General features: G+C 37.3%; 1 protein-coding gene across 1 annotated transcript in view; it reads left to right on the top strand.

Annotated features, from left to right (window-relative positions):
- CWF19L2 (CWF19 like cell cycle control factor 2) overlaps window positions 1-25,066 on the top strand; it is a 209,204-nt gene that overhangs the window by 99,759 nt on the left and 84,379 nt on the right. The window contains exons 12-13 of the mRNA XM_065882107.1: window positions 15,518-15,634; window positions 17,409-17,546. Of these exons, the coding sequence (XP_065738179.1) occupies window positions 15,518-15,634; window positions 17,409-17,546 (255 nt within the window). The remainder of the gene's footprint in view (window positions 1-15,517; window positions 15,635-17,408; window positions 17,547-25,066) is intronic.

The raw sequence follows: 25,066 nt of genomic DNA, 5'->3' as shown, positions 1-25,066 counted from the left end.
AAATTTGTAGAGACTTATTTTGTGACCTAGTTGATGGTCAGTTCTAGAGAATGGTCCATGCACACTTGAATTTTTTTGGTTTTTTGGATATAACGTCCTGAAAATATAAATTAGGTTTAGCTGTTCTGTTGTATCATTTAGGATCTCTGTTGCCTTATTGAATTTCTATGTGGAAGATCTGTCCAGTGATTTGAGTTGTGTATTAAATTCTAATGCTATTTTTATATTCCTGTCTGTTTCTCCCTTTATGTCTGTTAGTATTTATGTCTTTGGGTGCTCTTGTATTGGGTGCATATACATTAACGAGTGTAATGTCCTCTTTTTGTACTGATCCTTTTATCATTATGTAGTGTCCTTCTTTATGTCTCTTTATGGCCATTGTTTTAAAGTTGATTTTGTCTGATAAGAGTATTGCTACCTCCACTTTCCTGCCATTATGTTTGCATGAAATATCTGTCTCCATCCCATCACATTCAGTCTATGTGTGTCCTTTGCCGTAAAGTTGGTTTCTTTTTACAGTAACCTGCATTTCTATTGACAGCTTTTCTTAATTCCTTCAGTATTTTTATTACCTCCTTTTTGAACTCAGAGTCTGTTATATTTAAGTGGTATGTTTCATTGTTTGTTCTTTCAGGGGAATTCTCTTATCTTTTAATTGGGATTGGTTCTCCTGCTTCTTCATTTTACTTATATTTCTCTTACTCTATGAGTTTAGGAAAAACAGTTATGTAGTGTGGTCTTCGAGGACTATTTTTATGTGGTAGCATTCCTCTGTAGGCTGTGTGAGTTTAATATTTTTGGTGCAAGGTCTGTTTTTAGTATGGATGCTTGTCACTTATTTCCTCAGTGTGTGCTGGCCATTAGCCCCTTGTTAGGGGGTGTGGCTGCTGTTGTGGTGATCAGAGAGAGCCTGCAGTAGATATTTTTGGGGCCTCCTCTTTTCTCTGTGGTTGTCAAAGCCCTGTCAGGAGCAGGGTCTTTGCTCTCCAAATGTTGGAGTAGAAGCCCCCAGGTCCATTTCTCAACTGCACTGTGAGGTAGGGGGTACTGGAGCATTCCTTCTGGGAAAGTAGCCACTGAGTATTCCTTCATCAGAGCTGTCCACTCAGGAGTGGGCTCTGTGGTGTCACCTGTCACCCATTGTGCAGGCTCACAAAGCACACTGTTGTTGGCACTGCCCTTGTCCCTGCCTCAGCTGTAGGAATGCATGCAATCAGCCCTGGTGTCCCTCAGGTGCTGTGTTCACAAAGCCAACAGTGCAGATCCATAGGCACAGATCTACTGAAGTCAGGTACTAGAACTGCAGTAGCGGTGCACCTGGACCTGCTGTGGGAGCTATGGAAGCAGCCCAGACCCCAGTCCTGCCTCCTTGTGCATTCACTTGCAAAACCCACGGCTGCTAACACCAGACATGCACACCCATAGTCCACTCGGATGTCTGGCAGGCACTGAGTTCGCAGAGGGCCTGGTGGCTACATTGTAAATCTGCAGATCACACAGCAGTGAGGAGAGGGCTCAGATTTCAGCCCTGTTTCCTAAATCATGTGGCCCCTGGGTATGGGCTCTGATTTCAGCCCTGCCTCTGCATGTAGGCAACTTGCTGGAGCTTGTGCATTCTCAGAGCTTCTAGAGGAGGTGTCAGGCCTGCTTTGAGTATGCCAAGAAAGAGGCTTCTATGGTGGGCCCTGCCCCTCTCTTCACAAATCCATTAACAGTGGCACTTCACTTCTATAGTGGGCCCAGGCTTCTTCCACATATAACCCCCCAGTTGAAGCCCATACAACTCTTCAGTCCCTTTAGGCTGTCTTTGCTCAGCTACCCCTAGTCCTCTCCCCTGGTGTGTCCTCTGAAGCCTGAGTTTTAGCACCCTGCCCTTATGTGCACTAGCAAAGGCATGTCTCAGGCTGGGCAATGCAGTGAGGTGGCATGGACCATCTGTGCTGGTTCATCTCTCTCTGTCTGCCATCCACAGACCAGCTGCTTCACTCTCCTCTGAGCCTCTGTAGCTCCCCTTCTGTCCTGGCTGATCACCCTACCTGTGAAGGGGCTTTCCAGGGTGCAGAAACCTTTCCTGTTTCATAGCTCCCTCCTGGGACACAGGTCCCGTCCAGATTCCTTTTCTTATTTCTTTCGTCCTACTCAGTTATGTGATAATCTTTTTTGCAATTTTGGATGTCTGGGATCTTCTGCCAGCTTTCAGCAGGTACACTGCATGAATTGTTCCACATGTGGATGTAGTTTTGATGTATTAGTGGGAGTAGATGAGCTCCATGTCCTTTATTCCCCCATCTTGATTGGAACCCTCCCCATAGTTTTCTATTGTAAATCTTAAAAATGGCCCATGAACTTTGAAATCCTCTAGACTGGCCTTTCCAGTACTGTAGATTCCTTATTTAAACAACTCAGCTATATAGTATTTCCATCTAACTTGTGCATGGGCTATGAGTGACGAGAGCCATTGAGTTTTGGAAGATTGCAGTTCTGTATCAGGACAAATCTAGTCCTAATTCTTTAATGTATTAGATCCTGATCTGCCCTTCTATAATTTCTACCTTGTTAATAATCCTTCAATGGAGTTACATCATGGGTCATTAAACCTAATGGAATTCAGCCCTATACTTTTTTTCTTTTAAATAGTGCAGGAAATTCAGCTCATTTGCAGTAAACAATTAAATAGCCGCTCTATAATGATGCAGTATCTTTTAAGTTTTGTTTGCATTGCTGGCAAAGAAGGGAAGTACATTATTATACTCCCTGGGCACTTGAGTGGGGAGGGTTTCATAGTCATTCTCTGGAAAGAAATTGAGGAATTAACTGAGGGCCTTAAAAGGCCATAGAGAAACATTAACTAATAGTTAATTAGTTAATGGCATTTTGTACATAAAGCTAGGTACTTGACTGGTGATTTAAAGTATTTCAAATAGCATTTTCACTATTATTGATTATTGACTTTTAACACTGTCAATCTGATTCTTATTGTGAGTTCACTATTACATAATGCGGTAATTGTCAGACTATGTGTATGCCAGACTGTTTTTTTTTCTTTTAATTTTTATTGGAGTATAGTTGATTTACAATGTTGTGTTAGTTTCAGGTGTACAGCAAAGTGATTCAGTTATACATAGACATATCCACTTTTTTTTTTTTAGATTCCTTTCCTCTATTGACCATTATACAGTATTGAATAGACTTCCCTGTGCTATACAGCAGGTTCTTATGAGTTATCTATCTTATATATATACTGTGTATATGTTAATTCCAACCTGCTAATTTATTCCTCTCTCCCCACCTTTCCCCTTCAGTAATCATAGGTTTGTTTTCTACATACGTGACTCTACTTATGTTTTGTAAATAAGTTCATTTGTAACTTTTTTTTTTTTTAGATTTCACAAATAAGTGATATCATGGTTCTGTCTGGTTTCACTCAGTGTGACAATCTCTAGGTCCATCCATTTTGCTGCAAATGGCATTATTTTGTTCTTTTTTATTGCTGAGTAGTACTCCATTGTATATATGTACCACATGTTCTTTATCCATTCCTCTGTTGATGGACATTTAGGTTGCTTCCATGTCTTGGCAACTGTAAATACTGCTTCAGTGAACATTGGGGTGCATGTATCTTTTTGAATTATGGTTTTCATTGGGTATATGCCCAGGAGTGGGATTGCTGGGTCATATGGTAGTTCTATTTTTAGTTTTATAAGGAACCTCCATACTGTTTTCCATAGTGGCTGCACCAGTTTACATTCTCACCAACAGTGTAGGAGGATTCCCTTTTCTCCACAGCCTCTGCAGCATTTATTGTTTGTAGGTTTTTTGATGATGGCCATCTGACCAGTGTGAGGTGATAACTCATTGGAGTTTTGATTTTCATTTCTCGAATAATAGTGATGCTGAACATCTTTCTATGTGCTTTTTGGCCATCTGTATGTCTTCTTTGGGGAAATGTCTATTTAGATATTCTGCCCATTTTTTGATTGGGTTATTTGTTTTTCTGATATTGAGCTGCATGAGCTATTTGTATATTTTGGAGATTAATCGTTGTTTGCAAATATTTTGGCCCATTCTGAGGTTTATCTTTTCGTCTTGTTTATGGTTTCTTCTGCTTTTCAAAGGCTTTCAAATTTAATTAGATCCCATTTGTTTAATTTAGTTTTTATTGCATTAGTCTAGGAGGTGGGTCAAAAAAATATTGCTGTGATTTATGTCAAAGAGTGTTTTCCCTATGTTTTCCTCAAAGAGTTATATAGTGTCTGACCTTACATTTATGTCTTTAATCCATTTTGAGTTTATTCTTGTGTATGATGGTAGAGAGTGTTGTAATTTCATTCTTTTACATGTAGTTGTCCAGTTTTCCTAGCACCACTTATTGAAGAGACTGTCTTTTTTCCATTATGTATTGTTGCCTCCTTTGTCATAGTTTAGGTGTCCATAGGTGTGGGTTTATCTCTGGGCTTTCTATCCTGTTCCACTGAACTGTATTTCTCTTTTTGTGCCAGTGCTATACTGTCTTGATTAATGTGCCTTTGTATGATGGTCTGAAGTCAGGGAACCTGATTCCTCCAGCTCCATTTTTCTTTGTCAAGATTGCTTTGGCTATTTAGGGCCTTTTGTGTTTCCATACAAATTGTAAAATTTTTTGTTCTAATTCTGCGAAAAATGCTATTGGTAATTTGCTAGGGATTGCATTGAATGTGTAGATTACTTTGGGCCGTACAGTCATTTTGACAATATTGATTCTTCCAATCCAAGAACATGGTATATCTCTCCATCTGTTTGTGTCATCTTTGATTTCTTTCATCAGTGTCTTATAGTTTTATGAGTACAGGTCTTTTGCCTTCTTAGGTAGGTTTATTTCTAGGTATTTTATTCATTTTAATGCAGTGGGATATGGAATTGTTTCTTTAATTTCTCTTTCTGATCTTCCGTTGTTAGTGTATAGGAATGCAAGAGATTTCTGTGTATTATTTTGTATTCTGCAACTTTACCAGATTCATTGATGAGCTCCAGTAGTTTTCTGGTAGCATCTTTAGGATTTTGTATATAGAGTACCATGTCATCTGCAAACAGTGACAGTTTTACTTCTTTTTTTCCGATTTGGATTCCTTTTATTTCTTTAACTTCTCTGATTGCCATGGCTAGTACTTCCAAAACTATGTTGAATAAAAGTGGCAAGAGTTGACATCCTTGTCTCTTTCCTAATCTTAGAGGAAATGCTTTTAGTTTTTCATCATTGAGAATGATGTTTGCTGTGGGTTTGTTGTATATGGCCTTTATTCTTTTGAGGGAGGTTCCTTCTATGCCCACTTTCTGGATAGTTTTTATAAACGGATGTTGAATTTTGTCAAAAGCTATTCCTGCATCTATTGAGATAATAACATGGCTTTTATTCTTCAATTTGTTAATATGGTGTGTCACATTAATTGACTTGCATATACTAAAGAATCCTTGCATCCTTGGGACAAATCCTACTCGATTTGTGTATGATCCTTTTAATGTGTTGTTGGATTCTGTTTGGTAGTTATTTTGTTGAGTATTTTTGTGTCTATATTCATCAATAATATTGGTCTTTAATTTGCTTATTTTGTGATATCTTTGTTTGATTTTGGTATCAGGGTGATGGTAGCCTCTTAGAATGAGTTTTGGAGTGTTCCTTCCTCTGCAGTTTTTTGGAAGAGTTTGAGAAGGATAGGTGTCAGCTCTTCTCCAAATATTTGGTAGAATGTGCCTGTGAAGCCATTTGGTCCTGGACTTCTGTTGGAAGATTTTTAATCACAGTTTCAATTCCATCACTTGTCATTGGTCTGTTTATATTTTCTATTTCTTCCTGGTTTAGTCTCTAAGGATGTGCTTTCTAAGAATTTGTCTATTTATTCCAGGTTGTCCATTTTATTTTATTGGCGTTTTAGTAGTTGCTTGTTGTAGTGTTTTACCATACTTTGTATTTCTGTGGTGTCAGTGTTACTTCTCCTTTTTCATTTCTAATTTTATTGATTTGAGTCCTGTCCTGTTCTTTATTGAAGAGACTGCTTAAAGGTTTATCAATTTTTTTATCTTCTCAAAGAACCAGCTTTTAATTTTATTGATCTTTGGTGGTGTTTTCTTCTTTTCTATTTCATTTATTTCTGTTCTGATTTTATAGCTTCTTTCCTTCTGCTAACTTTGTGTTTTGTTTTTCTTTCTCTAGTTGCTTTAGATATAAGGTTCAGTTGTATATTTGAGATTTTCCTTGTTTCTTGAGGTAAGATTGTATTGCTATAAGCTTCCCTGTTAACACTGCTTTTGCTGTATCCCGTAGGTTTTGGGGCATTGTTTTCATTGTCATATGTTTCTAGGTATTTTTTGATTTCCTCTTTGAATTCTTCAGTGATTCATTGGTTATTTAGTAGCATACTGTTTAGCCTCCATGTGTTTGTGCTTTTTACACTTTTTTCATGTAATTGATTTCTTATCTCATAGTGTTATGGGAGGAAAACGTGCGTGATATGATTCCTTTTCTTAAATTTACCATGGCTTGATTTGTGACCCAAGATGTGATTTATCCTGGATTATGTTCCATGTGCACTTGAGAAGAAAGTGTATTCTGCTGCTTTCGAATGGAATGTCCTATAAGTATCAATTAAGTTTATCTGGTCTAATGTGTTATTTAAGGGTTGTGTTTCCTTATTAGTTTTCTGTCTGGATGATCTTCCATTGGTGTCAGTGGAGCATTAGAGGACCCCCACTATTATTGTTAGTGTTGATTTTCCCTTTTATGGCCATTAACATTTTGCTTATGTATTGAGGTGCTCCTATGTTGGGTTCATAAAAGTTTACAATTGTTATATATTCTTGGATTTATCCCTTAATCATTATGTATTTTCCTTCCTTGTCTCTTGTAACAGTCTTTATTTTGTAGTCTGTTTTGTCTGATATGAGTATTGCTACTCCAGCTTTCTTTTGATTTCCATTTGCATGGAATATCTTTTTTCATCCCCTCACTTTCACTCTGAATGTGTCTCTAGGGCTGGAGTGGGTCTCTTGTAGACAGCATATATAAGGGTCATGTTTTTGTATCCATTCAGCCAGTCTGTGTCTTTTAGTTGGAGCATTTAATATGTTTACATTTAAGATAATTATCAATATTTATGTTATTATTACCATTTTGTTAATTGTTTTGGGTTTGTTTTTGTAGATCTTTTTTTCCCTTCCTCTTTTGTTCTCTTCCCTTTTGTTTCTTGCCTAGAATAGCATTTGTTGTTCCTTTAACATGTGTTGTAAAGCTGGTTTGGTGGTGCTAAATTCTCTTAGTTTTTGCTTGCCTGTAAAGCTTTTGATTTCTCCATCAAATCTGAATGAGAGCCTTGCTGTGTAGAGTAGTCTTTGTTGTTCCCTTTCATCATTTTCAATATATCCTGCTAGTCCCTTGTGTCCTGCAGAGTTTCTGCTGAAAAATCAGCTGATAACCTTATGGGCAATTCCCCTGTGTGTTATTTGTTGCTTTTTCATTGCAGCTTTTAATATTTTTTCTTTGTGTTTAATTTTTGTTAGTTTGGTTAGTATGTGTCTCAGCCTGTTCCTCCTTTGGTTTATCCTGTATGGGATTCTGCATTTCCTGGACTTGGATGAGTATTTCCTTTCCCATGGAGGGAAGCTTTTGACTATGATCTCTTCAAATATTTTCTCAGGCCCTTTCTGTTTTTCTTCTTCTTTTGGAATCCTTATAATTCGAATGTTGTTTCATTTAATGTTGTTGCAGAAGTCTCTGAGACTGATCTCATTTCATTTGTTTTTTTTCATTCTCTTCTAAGGCAGTGATTTCCACCGTTTTGTCTTCTAGGTCCCTTATCCTTTCTTTTGCCTCAGTTATTTGGCTTTTGATTCCTTCAAATGTATTTTTCATTTCAGTTATTGTCTTTTTCATCTGTTTGTTCTTTATTTCTTGTGGGTTTTTGTTAGACTTGTATCTTCTCAACCCATGTCTCTATTCTTTTTCTGAGATTTTGGGTCATCTTTAGTATCATTACTCAGAAATCTGTTTCAGGTAGATTGCTTACCTCCTTTTAATTTAGTTGTTCTTGTAGGTTTTTATCTTGCTCCTTCATCTGCAATATAAGAGAGTAAGTAGATACCCTTTAAAATATGACTTTATTAATTAATGCTAATTGATTAATTGAAAAAGAAAAGTACTGATAATAATCACTTCGTATTGTGTGTGAATGTAAGATCAGTAATTTGTATGTAGTTTTTAATTTCATTTCAACAGAGGAACTAAACCTCTATTAAATGGAATTGAAATGCGTTTTAAATAATTAATTCTGATTGGAGAAGTAACCTGAAATGTGAATAATTTGCTTGGTCTTGTTTCAGATCAATTTTTAATGAAGTAGTTATCTAATATTCTTTATGCGATTCTTCATTAAAATGCTTTCAATAAAATTCTGTTTTCATTATAGAATACAGTTTTCTTTTTTCTATATGGTACCAGTTGTCTATTTGACTAAAGGTTCATAGGAAGAAGATTATGTATTGAAAGTAAGTGGGATATAACTTCTTCTTAAGAGTCAGAGAAGTGAAAAGTATTTGAGGGCTCTTAATGGAACAAATAGAAGTTGTGTGGAATATCATTGTAGTAGCTAACTTAGCAAGTTCATTTTGTCATCAAATTGCTTTCAAGTTTAGTAGGATTTTTTTTTTATACTTTAACCATATATAATTTTATATATCAGTATATATCACTAAAGGTATGAAGGGGACAGAATGTGGAATCTCAGCCCCTTCCTGCTAAGTCAGAATTTGCATTCTTAATTTTTTTTTATTTTTAATTTTTATTGCAGCATAGTTAATTTAAAATGTTGTGTTAGTTTCATGTGTACAGCAAAGGGATTCAGTTATACATATACATGTATCTCTTCTTTTTCAAATTCATTTCCCTATTAGGTTATTATATTATATTTAGAAGAGTTCCATATGCTATATAGTAGGTTCTTGGTGGTTATCTGTTTTAAATATAGTAGTGTGTACATGTTAATATAGTAGTGTGTACATGTCAATCACAAACTCCCAATCTATCCCCACCCATCCCCTCTGGTAAGCATAAGTTTGTTCTCTAAGTCTGTGAGTCGATGTTTTGTAAGTAAGTTCATTTGTATCATTTTTTATTATAGATTCCACATATAAATGATATCATATGATATTTGTCTTTCTCTGTCTCAGTTACTTCACTTAAGTATCATAGTCTCCAGGTCCATCCATGTTGCTGCAAATGGCATTATTTCATTCTTTTTAATGGTTGAGTAATATTCCAATATATATATGTACCACATCTTCTTTATCCATTCCTCTGTCGATGGACATTTAGGTTGCTTCTATGTGTTGGCTACCATAAATAGTGCTTCAGTGAACATTGGGGTGCATGTATCTTTTTGAATTATGGTTTTCATTGGGTATATGTCCAGGAGTGGGATTGCTGGGTCATATGGTAGTTCTAATTTTAGTTATTTAAGGAACCTGCATACTGTTTTCTGTAGTGGCTGCACCAATTTATATTCCCACCAACAGTGTAGGAGGGTTCCCTTTTCTTCACATCCTCTCCAGCATTTCTTATTTGTAGATTTTTTGATGATGGCCATTCTGACTGGTATGAGGTTATTTCTCTTTGTTTTGATTTGCATTTCTCTAATAATTAGTGATGTTGATCATCTTTTCATGTGTCTCTCAGCCCTCTGTATGTCTTTTTTTGAGGAATGTCTATTTAGGTCTCCTGTCCATTTTTTGATTGGGTTGTTTGTTTTTTTGATATTGAACTGCATGGCTGTTTGTGAGTTTTGGAGACTATTCCCTTGTTGGTCTCACTGATTGCAAATATTTTCTCCCATTCTGTGGGTTGTCTTTTCATTTTGTTCATGGTTTCCTTTGCTGCTGTTTGAAAGCTTTTAAGTTTAATTTGATCTCATTTGTTTATTTTTGTTTGTATTTCCATTACTCTAGGAAACAGCCTTGGAAAGATAGTACCTTGATTTATGTCAAAGAATGTTCTGCCTGTGTTTTCCTCTAAGAGTTTTATATTATCTGGTTTTATATGTATGTCTTTAAAGCATTTTGATTTTTTTTCAATAGTAGCTGTCCAGTTTTTTCAGCAACATTTATTGAAGAGATTGTCTTTCCTCCATTGTATAGTAGTGCCTCCTTTGTCAGATTAATTGACTATAGGTATGTGGGTTTATTCTGGGCTTTCTATCCTTTCCATTGATCTATATTTCTGTTTTTTATGGCAATACCATATTGTTTTGATGACTATAGCTTTGTAGTGTAGTCTGAAGTCAGGGAGCTTGATTCTGCCAGCTCTGTTTTTCCTTCTTAAGATTGCTTTGGCTATTCAGGGTCATTTTTGTCTCTATCCAAATTGAAGAGTTTTTTGTTTTAGTTCTAAAAAAAAGCCATTGGTAATTTGATAGGAATTGCATTGAATCTGTGGATGGCCTTGGGTAGTATTGTCATTTTGACAATATTGATTCTTACAATCCAGGAATATGGTATATCTTTCCATCTGTTTGTGTCATCTTTGATTTTCTTTTATCATTGTCTTATAGTTTTCAAAGTACTGGTCTTTTTTCTCATTAGGTAGGTTTATTTTTAGATATTTTATTCTTTTTGATACGATGGTAAAAGGCATTGATTCTTTACTTTGTTTTTCTGATCTTTCATTGTTAGTGTATAGAGGTACAAAAATTTCTGTGTATTCTTTTTTTATCCAGCAACTTTACTGAATTCATTGATGTGCTCCAGTAGTTTTCTGTTATTATCTGTTGGATTTTCTATCTATAGTATCATGTCATCTGCAAACAGTGACAGTTTTACTTCATCTTTTCCAATTTATATTCCCTTTATTTCTTTTGCTTCTTAGAATGCCATGGCTAGGATTTCCAAAGCTATGTTGAATAAAAGGGGTGAAAGTGGACATCCTTGTCTTGTTCCTGATCTTAGAGGAAAGGCTTTCAGCTTTCCACTCTTCAGTATGATGTTGGCTGTAGGTTTGTCATAAATTGCTTTTATTATGTTGAGGTGTGTTACCTCTGTAACCACTTTCTGGAGAATTGTTATCATAAATAGGTGTTGAATTTTGCCAAAACCTTTTCCTGCATCTATTGAGATGATCATACATTTTTTATTCTTTAATTTGCCAACGTGAGGTATCACACTGTTTGATTTGCAAATATTGAAAAATTCTTACAATACTGATCATGGTATATGATCCTTTTACTGCATTATTGGATTCGGTTTGCTAGTATTTTGTTTGAGGATTTTTGTGCCTTTGTTCATCAGCGATATTGGCCTGAAATTTTCTTATTTGTGGTATCTTAGTCTCGTTTTGGTATCAGGGTTATGGTGGCCTCATAGAATTAGTTTGGGACTATTTCTTGTGCAGTTTTTTAGAATAGTTTGAGAAGGATAGATGTTAACTCTTCTCTAAATATTTGATAGAATTCTCCTGTGAAGTGGTCCTGGACTTTTTTGGAAGATTTTTTCATCATAATTTAAATTTCAGTACTTGTGATTGGTCTGTTCGTATTTCCTGTTTCTTCCTGGTTCAGACTTGGGAGATTGTAACTTTCTAAGAATTTGTCTATTTCTTCTAGGTTGTCCATTTTATTGGCAGATAGTTGCTTGTATAATCAATTATGATCATTTGTAAAAGAGATCATTTGTAAAAGATCATTTGATCTCTTTTGATACTTTGTATTTCTGTGTTCTGTTGTAACTTCTCCTTTTTCATTTCTAATTTTATTGATTTGAGCCCTCTTCCTTTTTTTCTTGATGAGTCTGACTAAAGGTTTATCAATTTTGTTTATCCTTTCAAAGAACCAGCTTTTAGTTTCATTGATATTTTCTGTTGTTTTCTTCATTTGTATTTCATTTATTTCTGCTCTGATCTTTACAATTTCTTTTTCTCTACTAACTTTGTGTTTAGTTTGTTCTTCTTTCTCTAGTTGCTTTAGGTATAAGGTTAGGTTGTTTATTTGTGAGTTTTCTTGTTTCTTGAGGTAACATTGTATTGCTATAAACCTCCCTGTTAGAACTGGTTTTGCTGAATCCCATAGATTTTGGATTGTTGTGCTTTCATTTTCATTTATCTCTAGGTATTTTTTGGTTTCCTCTTTGACTTCTTCAGTGATCTATTGATTGTTTAATAGCATATTGTTTAGCCTCCATGTGTTTGTGCTTTTTACAGTTTTTTTCTTGTAATTGATTTCTAATCTCATAGCATTGTAGTCAGAAAAGATGCTTGATATGATTTCAGGTTTCATAAATTTACCAAGGCTCACTTTGTGATCTAGCATATTGTCAATCCTGGAGAATGCTTCATGTGCTCTTGAGAAAAAAGTGTATTCTGCTGCCTTTGGATGGAATGCTCTTTAAATATCAATTAAGTGTATCTGGTCTAATGTGTCATGTAAGGCTTGTGTTTCTTTATTGATCTGCTGTCTGGATGATCTGTTCATTGATGTAAGTGGGGTGATAAAGTCTCCCACTGTTGTTGAGTTAATGTCAGTTTTTCCTTTTATGGTTGCAAGTATTTGCCTTATATATTGGGGTGCTCCTCTGTTAGGTGCATATATACTTACAGTTGTTATATCTTCCTGGAATGATCCCTTGATCATTATGTAGTGTTTTTTGTCTCCTTTAACAATCTTTATTTTAGTCTATTTTGTCTGATATGAGTATTGCTACTCCAACTTTATTTTGATTTCCATTTGCATGGAATACCTTTTTCCATCCTCTTAGTTTCAATCTGTATATGTCCCTAGATCTGAAGTGGGTCTCTTGTAGGCAGCATACATATGGGTCTTGTTTTTGTATCCATTCAGCCAGTCTGTGTTTTTTGGCTGGAGCATTTAATCCATTAACATTTAAGGTAATCATTGATATGTGTGTTCCTATTGCCATTTTCTTAATTGATTTGGATTTGTTTTTGTAGGTCTTTTTTTTTTTTTTAACCATTCCTCTTTTGTGTTCTTCTCTTGTCATTTACTGAGTAACTTTATTGTTGTTTTGGATTCCTTTTTCTTTTTTGTCAGTATATCTATTGTAGATTTTCATTTTGCAGTTACCTTGAGGATCTGATATAGCAGTCTGTATATAACAAGATTGTTTTATGTTGCTGGTCTTTTAATTTCAAACGCATTTCCAGTATCCGGCATTTGTGCTGTCCTCTTCTCACAATTGCTGGTTTTGATATCATATTTGTGTGCAGATGATTTCCTACCTTTACTTTATGTTTGCCTTTACTGGTGAGCTTTTTCATTCATAATTTTCTTGTTTCTATTAGTGGCCTTTTCTGCTTAGAGAATTTCCTTTAGCATTTGTTCAGAGGTATTCTGGTATTGCTGAATTCTCTTAGCTTTTACTTGTCTGTAACGCTTTTGATTTTTTTGCTGAAGCTGAAAGAGAGCCTTGCTGGGTAGCGTATTTTTGTTTGTAGGTTCTTCTCTTTCATTGCTTTAAATATATAGTGCCAGTCCTCTCTGGCCTGCAGAGTTTCTGCTGAGAAACCAGCTGATAACCTTTTGGGCATTCTTTGTATGTTAATTATTGCTTTTCCCTTGTTGCTTTTAACATTTTGTTCTTTGTATTTAATTTTTGTTAGTGTGATTATTGTGTGTTTCAGCATGCTCCTACTTGGCTTTATCTTGTCTGGGACTCTCTCTATCTCCTGGACTTGGGTTACTGTTTCCTTTCTCATGTTAGGGAAGTTTTCATGTATCATATCTTCAAATATTTTCTCAGGTCCTATCTCCCTGTCTTCTCCTTCTGGGACCCCTATAATAAATATTGCTGCATCTAATGTTACCCTAGAGGTCTCTCAGACTGTCATCATTTCGTTTAATTTTTTTCTTTATTCTGTTCCCTGGCAGTGATTTCCACCATTCTGTCTTCCAGTTCACTTGTTTTTCTGCCTCATTTATTCTGCTGTTGATTCCTTCTAGTGTATTTTTCATTTCAATTATTATATTGTTCACCTCTGTTTGCTTTTTAGTTTTTCCAGGTCTTTAAAAAAAATTTCTTGTATTTTCTCACTCTGTGCCTTCATTGGTTTTCTGAGATCTTGGAGCATCTTCAGTATCATTTCTCTGAATTCTTTTTCCAGTAGATTGCCTGTCTCCCTTCACTTAGTTTTTCTTCTGGGGTTTTATCTTATTCCTTCATCTGTGACATATTCTTCTGTTGTCTCATCTTGTCTAACTTTCTGTGTTCGTGGTTCCCATTCTACAGGCTGTAGCACTGTAATTCTTCTTGCTTCTGCTGTCTGACCTCTGCTGGATGAGTTTGTCTTAGAGGCTTGTATACACCTCCTACTAGGAGTGACTTTTTCCTACCTGATGGTGGGTAGAGCTGGGTCTTGTCCATCTGCTATGCTGGGTCATGCTCAGGAAGACTTTAAGCAGCCTGTCTTCTGATGGGTGGGGCTGTGTTTCCGCCCAGCTGGTTGTTTGGCCTGAGGTGTCCCAGCACTGGATCATACAGGCATTTGGATGGGGTTATGTCTGCGGGGGTGGGGGGGATGACATGGCAGCCTCCATGGGGGCTCACACTAATGAGTACTGGCCAGAGCTGCCCCTGCTGGTGTCTCTGTCCCCTCAGTGTGCCACAGCCATCCCCTGCCTTCGCAGGAGACCCTTCAATACTAACAGGTAAGTCTGACCCAGTCTCTATGAGCTCGCTGTTTTGTTACCTGGTTCCCATTGCACATGAGACCCTGTCTGTGCCCTTTAAGAGTGGAGTTTCTGTTTTCCCCAGTACTGTGGAATTCCTCTGATCAAACCCCTCTGGCCTTCAAAGCCAGATTCTCTGGGGGCTCCTCCTCCTGTTGCCAGATCTGCAGGCTGGGAAGCCTGACATGCGGCTAAGGACTTTCACTCCTGTGGGAGAACTTTGGTGGTATAATTATTTTCCAGCTTGTGGGTTGCCCACCTGGCAGTTATGGGATTTGATTTTATCACAATTACACACCTCCTACCATCTCTTTGTGGCATCTTTTTTGTCTTTTTTGGTAGGTTTCAGCAGTGTTTTTGTCAATGGTTGTTCAGTTACTTGTGATTTTGGTGTTTCTGTAACAAGGGTTGAGCCTACGTCCTTCTACTCTGCCATCTTGCAGGCAAGCCAGGATCTTTAAATTGAAGAAACATTCATTAAATATGACATCTGCTCCGTACGTGATGGGCATTCTCATACAATGCCTGTTTGAATATTGGTGCTTTGTCATCTTTTAATATTGTCTAGAGGAAAACTATATTTGAAGTTTCCTTTTGTAATTGTTTAAAAAAGTAAATAAGCTTTAGATATTTTTCTTCAACTCTTCCATGAAAAGATTATGGTCACTTTACATTATAGTGGATAATGAAAGTCCGTGAGGCTTAAGATAATCCGTAATATTATGTGAAAACTAGAATCATTTTTATGCTCTTTTGGCTATTAAACATAAGGTTTCAAGACTCTTCTCAATAATTACAATTGTTATCTCTAAATCTTTCCACAGAATGAAGATCAGGAAGAAGTGATCCTTGTCAGAACAGATCATTCTGGAAGAGTCTGGCCTGTGAACACACCACGAAAACATCTAGAATCTAAAGGAGGAAGAAGGAAGAGACTGATTGTATGTTTAACATATGTCTTTTATTTATTAATTCCTAATTCACTTTTTCCCTTTGTATCAGACTACAGTTGACCCTTTAACAGCATGAGTTTGAACTGCAAAGGTCTACTTATACACAGAATGTTTTCAATAAATTACATACTCTAGTACTGCACAGTCCGTGGTGGTTTGAATCTCTGAATATGGAACTATAGATATCGAGGGCTGACTGTAAAGTTATAGTCAGATTTTCAACTCCACGGGGGTCACTGCCCCTAACCTTCGCATTGTTCAAGGGTCAACTTTATTTCAAAATATTTTCTGAAATGTTGCTTAATAATGCAAACATTAGAAGGTAGTAAATCACGTTCTTACATTTATTTTAGTTATGATCCTCTGCCTTTTACAAAATGAATTCTAATTCAACAACAGTTTTCAAATAATTGTGAACATTGAATTTTTAAGGCAGTTTTAATTTTAGTGTATATTTCTTTGACATTGTTTCTAGCTTCTTTTTACATACTTATCATAACTCTTAGGGAAAACCTTGGTGCTATAGACCTGTGTTAGATCCTTTGTAAACCTTAATTTTCTTTTCCATCTTCTAGCTGCAGCAGTTAATTTTTAGCACTACCTTGAGGCTCTTAAAATGGAAAAAACAACATATTCAGTTTTCCCAAGTTAGATTTTTTGTTTTAAATTTGAAAGATCTTATAAGTGGTAATTGGGTCCACAGAAGATTTGTTCATTTAGAATTCTTCTATCAAATGTTTATTATCTGCCTGTTGAGTGCCTGTGCTGCTAGAGCTAGTAATTGATTTGTTCAGCAAATAGAAATGGGATGGATACCTCTCCTAAAGAAATGGGACGTATTAGGGGTTTGAAAGGGAGATGTGGGAGAAGAATAGTAAAGGTTTGAATTGTATGAAATGACAGAACTGGCTAGGGATTCATAGATGCATTGCCAGATGGCATTGAATACTCTTTTGAATTGCTTACTACTGAGTAGTCTAGGTATAGGAGTAAAGAGGATAGACACATTCATTCAGGATTGAGGTTTGTTTTCTGAGTATAGTGAAAGGATAAGAGGAACAGAAAGGGGTTTGGATCCAGAGAGTGATTGAAGTCTTGGAATGTGAGATTTAAGCTTGTGAAGACAGGAGTAGTAATGTGGGGAAAAAATATTGGGAATATGGTTCTAAAGAAGTTGAAGACCAGGTTTTATTTGGATAAGGGAATGTGAGAACAGTGTTGAAGAGATTTGGTTGGTAGACAGTACATATAGCATTTTTCTTTTCCACATGTAGGTATGGAATCAACTGACAGGAAAACCCAGAATTGATTTAGATGAGAATCAGAATATCAGCTTTTTTTCTGATAGAGCTGTTTAAAGTAGGTTTGCTAATACTTCACTTTCGTTCTTGATATGCTTACTTGATCTCTGGGTAACTAGTGACTTCCCTTCACAGTGGTAGGGAATTTTTACTACAAGGAGGGGAAGAGCATAGAGGAGAGAAGAAGGCATAAAACAATTCTGTCCTTTCCTTAAAACTCAGAAATCAGATACTGTCATGCTTCCATCCTTGGGGAAGAGGAAAAAGTAGAGGCACAGAAGAGGTAGAGAGTGTTATTCTAATGGAAGTTTTTCCACGTGGAGTCAGACAGAACAGGGATATACTGGAAAGAAAGATTATGATACAAAGTGGGATTTTTAGTATCAGATTTATAGATAATTCATTAAAATACTTCAGAGACTTATGTTTTCACTAAACTAATAATGTTCATTTTGTCATAGGTTTCAACCTATGAGGAAAAAGAAAGGGTCAGATACTTTCATGATGATGATATTCTAAGCCTAAATGACTTAGTCAAGAACGAAAAGATGGGAACAGCAGAAAATCAAAACAAACATTTTATGAAAATGACATCTAAGGTAAGATGTATTCCGAGGATACCTTTGAATTTTGATAAGCTGGTTACTCAGTCTACAATGATCTACTTTTCAGACACAGCTAGTTCTTTATAATCATGATTTGTTTTATTAAATTAAATCCTTTGTAAGACATATTGGAAATGGGCATTTTAGAATTGATTTGATTGGGGAGTATACTTATGGTATTCAGATTTTTTTTAAATAAGAATTCTGGGTTAACTTTTTAATGTATTCCATGAAAATGTTAACTATATATTTGATCTACCATTTAAGGGAATGTTTGGGGCCAGACTTTAATATCGACAATGTGCTGCTAGTTAGATGACCAGTCTGTTTTATCTTGATGTTACACTAGTTCTTCATAATTATGCCACAAGGTATATATATTTGGAGTAATATATATCATAAAGAAGGCATCTTGGAAAAATCTTAAGTCTGTTTATATGAAAATTTTGTATGTTTTTAAATGTATATCAATGTTTCATGGGTAGTAGGATGAATTTTTTTATTTCAAAATAGAATTCTTTGTTGCAAACCCTTCCATTGCAGTCCCTTCAAACATTACCATTAACACTTTTTATGAAAGAGACATATGTAAAGTTAGGGTTTGACCCCACTGGAAAGATTCAGCTCACTGCCTATATTTACAAATAAAGTTTTATTGGAATACAGCTATGCACCTTTGTTTACCTGTAGTCTAAGGCTGTTTTCACTTTATAACAACTGAGCTGAATAGCTGAGACAGAGACTGTACATCCCACAGAACTGAAAATGTTTACTGTCTGGCACTTGACAGAACAAATTACCCTTCCTTGCTTACGATGGGAATTTGAACCTAGGGATCTGAAGGACAGGAGGGAGCCTTTTTACTGTATACCTTATTAGACTTTTTCTTTTAACTATGTGAATATATTACCTGGTGAAAAAAATTAACTTAATGAAAACTAGAATACAGGTAACCAAGGTATCAAGTGTGTGTATGTGTATATCACAGAGAGTAAAACAAACTTGGGTTAAACAGAAATGATTAAAAAATTGTATGGGATCTTAACTTTAGCCCATTAGGATAATTTTACTTCTTTTTATTTGGGGGGAATACTAGAAATATTCTAGGGTCTGGAAATTCACTGCAGAAAGAAGAACATATTTTTATGAAAATTTCCTTCTCAGAAATGGGGCAGTGGGACCTAATGAAACTTAAAAGCTTTTGCACAGCAAGGGAAACCATAAACAAGACGAAAAGACAACCCTCAGAATGGGAGAAAATATTTGCAAATGAAGCAACTGACAAAGGATTAATCTCCAAAATTTACAAGCAGCTCACGCAGCTCAATATCAAAAAAACAAACAACCCAATGCAAAACTGGGCAGAAGACCTAAATAGACATTTCTCCAAAGAATACATACAGATTGCCAACAAACACATAAAAGGATACTCAATATCACTAATCATTAGAGAAATGCAAATCAAAACTACAATGAGGTATCACGTCACACCGGTCAGAATGGCCATCATCAAAAAATCTACAAATAATAAATGCAGGAGAAGGTGTGGAGAAAAGGAAACCCTCTTGCACTGTTGGTGGGAATCTAAATTGATTCAGCCACTAATGGAGAACAGTATGGAGGTTCCTTAAAAAACTAAAAATAGACCTACTGTATAACCCAGCAATCCCACTACTGGGCATATACCCTGAGAAAAGCATAATTCAAAAAGAGTCACGTACCACAATGTTCACTGCAGCTCTATTTACAATAGGCAGGACATGGAAGCGACCTAAGTGTCCATCAACAGATGAATGGATAAAGAAGATGTGGCACATACATACAATGGAATGTTACTCAGCCATAATAAGAAATGAAATTGAGTTATTTGTAGTGAGGTGGATGGATCTAGAGACTGTCTTACAGAATGAAGTAAGTCAGAAAGAGAAAAACAAATACCGTATGCTAATACATATATATGGAATCTAAAAAAAAAATATTTCTGAAGAAAAACAGGGGCAGGATAGGAATAAAGACGCAGATGTAGAGAATGGACTTGAGGACACGCGAAGGAGGAAGTGTAAGCTGTGACAAAGTGAGAGAGTGGCATGGACATATATACACTACCAAACGTAAAATAGATAGCTAATGGGAAGCAGCCGCATAGAACAGGGAGATCAGCTCAGTGGTTTGTGACCACCTAGAGGGGTGGGATAGGGAGGGTGGGAGGGAGACGCAAGAGGGAGGGGATATGGGGATATATGTATACGTATAGCTGACTCACTTTGTTATACAGCAGAAACTAACACACCATGTAAAGCAATTATACTCCAATAAAGATATTGAAAAAAAAATGAAACGGGGAAGATCATTTTATTTGGAAGTCTGAATTAAATATAGTTGTAATAATTTTTTCATAATCCATTCATGTTTATCCATAAGATTTAAAAACCTCATTAAAAACTTATTTTTTAAATTAATTTAAAAATAAATAATTTATCAATTAAAAAGTTGTTTATTGGGCACCTAATTTATGCTGGATACCATTTTAGGTGCTGGGTGTAGCAAAGTAGTAAAGTTCGCCCTCTTGAGGAGCTTATATTTCTAGTGGATGAGACAGAAAGTGAACAAATACATGATATAAAAATTACATAACACTAATATATCACAAAATAGAAAATATTTTTGTAGGGAATAATAGAAGAAGATAAGATGTTATTTTCAATAGAATGCTGAAGGAGGGCCTCTCTCTGGAGATGATATTTTAGCAAACTTCTGAACAAAGTGAGGGAGTGGTCTGTGAATATCTGGGAGAAGACTATTCATGCAGAAGAAACAACAAATGCAGAGGATCTGAAGAAGAGACAAACTTGACAAGCATTAAAAGACAGCAAGATCACACGTGACTGTGAATAGAGGGAGAAATGGAAAGACATGTAGAAGATGAAATGGTCAGATCATGTTGGATCTTTCACGCCATGGTGTAGAGCTTTTATTTTTGTTTTAAATGATGAGAAACCATTTGAAAGTTTTTAGTAGGACAGTGTCATGACCTCATTTGTGTTTGGTAGTTGTCTCATAGCTCTTGTATATTCTCTTCTGTTTGTTGTTTTTTTATTTGTTTGTTTTTTGGTCTTTGTTCTCTTTGCTTTTCAGTTGTGGAAGTTTCTGTTGTCATATCCTCAAGCTCAGAGATTTTTTCCTCAGCCTTGTCCAGTCACTAATGAATCTATCAAAGGCATTTGTCATTTCTGTTATAGTGATTTTGATCTCTAGCATTTCGTTTTGGTTATTTCTTAGAATTTTCATCTCTCTGCTTACATTATCCATCTGTTCTTTGTGACCCTATGCCCCTGGACTGTGAATTTCACCAGTACTTCTCAGTTTTTTTTCCACTTAGTTGGGATAGAATGGCTAGAAGGGGATGGAGTTGGATGTTTCCCTTCCTTCAGGTAGGTTAGGCTCTGACAAAACCCCAGCAGGTAAAACTCTGGCACAATAGTTTCTACTAAGGGGCAGGCCTTGTTAAGTAAAACAGAATGCCCTGGTATATTTCAAAATGTTTCCTTTTACCTTCCCCCTGTTGAAAGTCATAGGGGATTTTTTTCCTGATCTTTAGTCTGAGTACCTGGTAGAGCTCCAAGAGGTAAAATTCACAAAAGTTTGAGGGCCGCCCCCATGACTGGATTCCCCTAGGATTTTTAACTCTTAAATTTGTCCACACTGAGCCTCCTGCAACTTATCAATTACAGTTTAGGTTTTCCTACCCTGGCACTGGTTCTCACAGAACCACTGGTTTCTGCACATATAAATTATGATTCTTGGGCTCCCTGGTGGCGCAGTTGTTGAGAGTCCGCCTGCCGATGCAGGGGACATGGGTTCGTGCCCTGGTCTGGGAAGATCCCACATGCCGCGGAGCGGCTAGGCCCATGAGCCATGGTCGCTGAGCCTGCGCGTCCGGAGCCTGTGCTCCGCAGCGGGAGAGGCCACAGCAGTGAGAGGCCCACATACCGCAAAAAAAAAAAAAAAAATTATGATTCTTTGTATCCACCCGACTGTCTCTCCAGTTTTGAGGGCAGTCACTTTCATGATGGATCTAAAAAGAGCTGTCGATTTTTCAGTTTGTTCAGCTTTGTACTTGTTGGTGTGATAGGGTGGTGATTTCTCAGGCCCTGAAATGCCAGTCTGGAAACTGCTGGTTTATGTTTTAAAAGACTTTTCTGGTGGCTCTTTTGAGAAGGTAATGTAGATAGGCAAGAGTGGAAGCAGGGAGAATATTTAGGAGGGTATTTAATTAATTCAGATAGTGCCTTGGGTTAGGGTGGTAAACTGGTGAGAAATATTAAGATTTGGGGCAATGCTGGTGCCATTTATTGAAGTAGAAAAACTTTGCCGTGGGACAATTTTTCAGGAGATGGGAGATGAAGAATACTGTTTATGGACATGTGAAGTATGCCCATTAGCCATTCATGTGGTAGTGTGGAGTGACTGCCCATGGATCTCTGGGTATATGTTGGTTCTCCCATATAGACTTAGATGCTGTTAACATTTAAATGTACTTAAAGCCATGGGAGTTAAGAAGTGATTAATGAGGAGAGTCTGAAGACTGAGCTGAGCACTGTCTGAAAGAAGACAAAATAGATTCAACAAATGAGATTGAGAAAGTACAGCCAGTGAGGAAAAGCCAGAAGGAAAACTTAGGGTGTAGTGTTTCAGAAACCAGAGAAGACAAGAAGGAGGTTGTGAATAACTGTGTCAACTGTTTCTGAGAGATAGAGTAAGATCTTCAAAGATGGAAAAGTGACCATTGATTTGGCATTGGGGAGGTTTCTGGTGACTTTTTTTTTTTTGGCCGTGCCATGCAGCTTGTAGGATCTGTTCCCCAACCAGGGATTGAACCTGGTCCCCAGCAGAGAAAGCCCCAAGTCCTAACCACTGGACCGCCAAGGGAATTCCCCTGGTGACTTTCATAAGTGTGGTTTCCTTGGTCTTCTAAGGAGAAAAGCCTGATTATAATGTGTTCAAGAGTGAATGTGAGAATAGTTAGTGGAGAGATATCTTTAGAAAGGAGCTGGTTACTGTCCATCAGTAGGAGAGGCACAGATACAGGTAGGTCTGTAAATGTGGTAGTAGAAAAATGACCTAGTTTTCCTCTTATTGCCTCTGTTAGTTTAGTGAAAGGACTCAGGTATCAGCTGAGATTGATGATGAAGAAGGGGTATTAGAGGTTTGAGAAGAAAGTGTGAAATGGTTTTTGAGAAAACCAGTGAATGAAATAAAGTAGGAATCTCAGGCAGTGCCGAAGGTCCATCTAAGGTTTATGGTTATAAATTTAAAATAAAACATGTCAGGGCGTTTGTGTATTTTCCTTATAACATGTTTCAAGAGGCTTAGTTTTATTGAATTATGAGACAATAATCATGACTTGTTCTGTGTTTTGCATATTTCACCACTATTGGTTATTGCTTTGAGAATACAAATTTATAATATTTTTTCTTTTGTTTCATTTGTATATTAGAGGTCTTTTAGTATTTGTATTGTAAATGATTGGTTTTACTTATTAATTGATTTGGCAGTAATTGTGATTGAAGATATTTGATCGGTTTCTGGGAACATTTTGAGTCTTTAACTTTTTAAAATTTAAGTTTACTAAGCTAGAACATTATAAAAGATACAGTGGGATGTCACCAAAATGGCTGAGTAAGAGACCCCACCCTCTGTCACCCCGAAAGATCAACGGTTAGGTAGCTATCCGTGAGTGAAAACAGATCTGGGAGAGCTCTAGAGTCTACTTAAGAAACTTCAGCAACGTAGTGGAACAAAAAACTTGAGAATGACTGCACAAAAAGGGAAGGAAGACTGCATCTCTTTGCGGATCATCCTGTCGCCCAAGCTGGTATTGCTCAATGCCAAGAGAGATTTCCCCAGGTGAAAAGAGTTCCCCTTGCAGGGAAAAGAAGAGTGGGTGAGTGACCAGCTTTCCCCAGTGTTTTGTGGCACCACATGAAGGTACCACTCAGTTTCACCCTGCCTAGAGATCAGAAAAGCTGAGATATATAGAGAAGCTAGGAACAAGGAAGAAAATCAGAGCATACTAGGCAGGAGTGATCATGTTTCCCAGTGATTTACTCTGTAGACAGTCAAAACATTTGCCACTGAAGAAACTAATGGCCAACACAGCTGCTGTGAAACACTTGCAGATTTCACCAGCTTCCACCACATAGGTATTTTCATTTGCTGATGCCAGCTGACCGAGTCCCTTCCTGTTCCCTACCCACCTCCTGGAGCCTGAGAACTGCCCTTGCAGCCAGCCTAGGCCTCTGCAGCTGCAGGAGTACAACATGCCAGCCTAGACCGCTATGGCTGACGCCCACGACCATGTGTGTGCTCAGGGCTAGCCCTTCCAGATGTGTACTTGCACACTGCCAACCTGACACCTTTCCCCAGCCTCCACTGCCATGTGCATGCCCTGGGGGAGACTGTGTAGCTACAGAAGAGCATGCCAACACCTAGGGTCCCTGCAGGTACTTCTGGGCCTGGATCAGTCTCTCTTTTCTGTCACTGGCCTATATCACTGTGCTCACCTGCAGCTAGCCCCACTAGCTGTGCACAGGCACACCTCCACTTCCATGTGCCTGTGGCAAGACCCAATAGCCATGATAGTGAATGCTGATGGTTGGGACTCCCACAGCTGTCAGTGCACCCATAGTATACTCTGGCCTTTGCTGCCTACCCTGGCCCCCACCACTATATGTGTGATTGCAACCAGCCTCTGCCATTCACTATACAAGCACCTGCAGCTGGCTCCTGCATCTGAGTGTCTTTACACCTCTGGCTCCAGCCACTACTGCTACTTGCCCTGGTCCCTAGCTGCTGAAGACCCCAACAGCCCTTACAGCATTTGTGGACCCCCTGCAGTACCTACCAAGGACCACACAGTTTTTGATGCTGCAGACCCCAGTGACTTGAGCTGACAAGGCACTGTACTCCCCTGAACCCAGTGCCACCACATGCCCTTGCCCCACCCACAGGTGAACATTTTCCCTTAGTAAAGTCATTCCATAAAGTCTGGAAGAGGTACCTGCTTCTTCAGTTGCTCAGATATCTGTGCAAGGCTACAGTGATCATGAAGAATCAGTGAAAGAGACTCCACCAAAGGAATATAGTAAATCTCCAGTAAGTGGCTTCCCCAAAAAGGAGATACAGGAAATATCTGGCAAAGAATTCAAAATAATTTCTCTAAAGATGCTCAGAGAGCTGTAAGAGAACTGGATAAGCAATTTAACAATATCAGGAAAACAATATAAGAACAAAATAGAAAGTTCAACTAAGAAATAGAAAACAAAAAAGAACCCAGCAAATTTTGGAGCTGAAGAATATAGTGACTGAACCAAATAATTCAGTAGAGATCTTCAACAACCGACTAGACCAAGCAGAAGAGCTTGAAGACAGATCATTTGAAATTATCCAGTCAGAGAAGCAAAAAGGAAAAGAATGAAAAGGAATGAAGAAAGCCCGTGGGTCTTACGGTACAC

Source organism: Phocoena phocoena, chromosome 8 (assembly GCF_963924675.1).
Source record: "Phocoena phocoena chromosome 8, mPhoPho1.1, whole genome shotgun sequence".
Lineage (NCBI taxonomy): Eukaryota > Metazoa > Chordata > Mammalia > Artiodactyla > Phocoenidae > Phocoena > Phocoena phocoena.
This window is presented reverse-complemented; position numbering and strand designations above follow the sequence as displayed.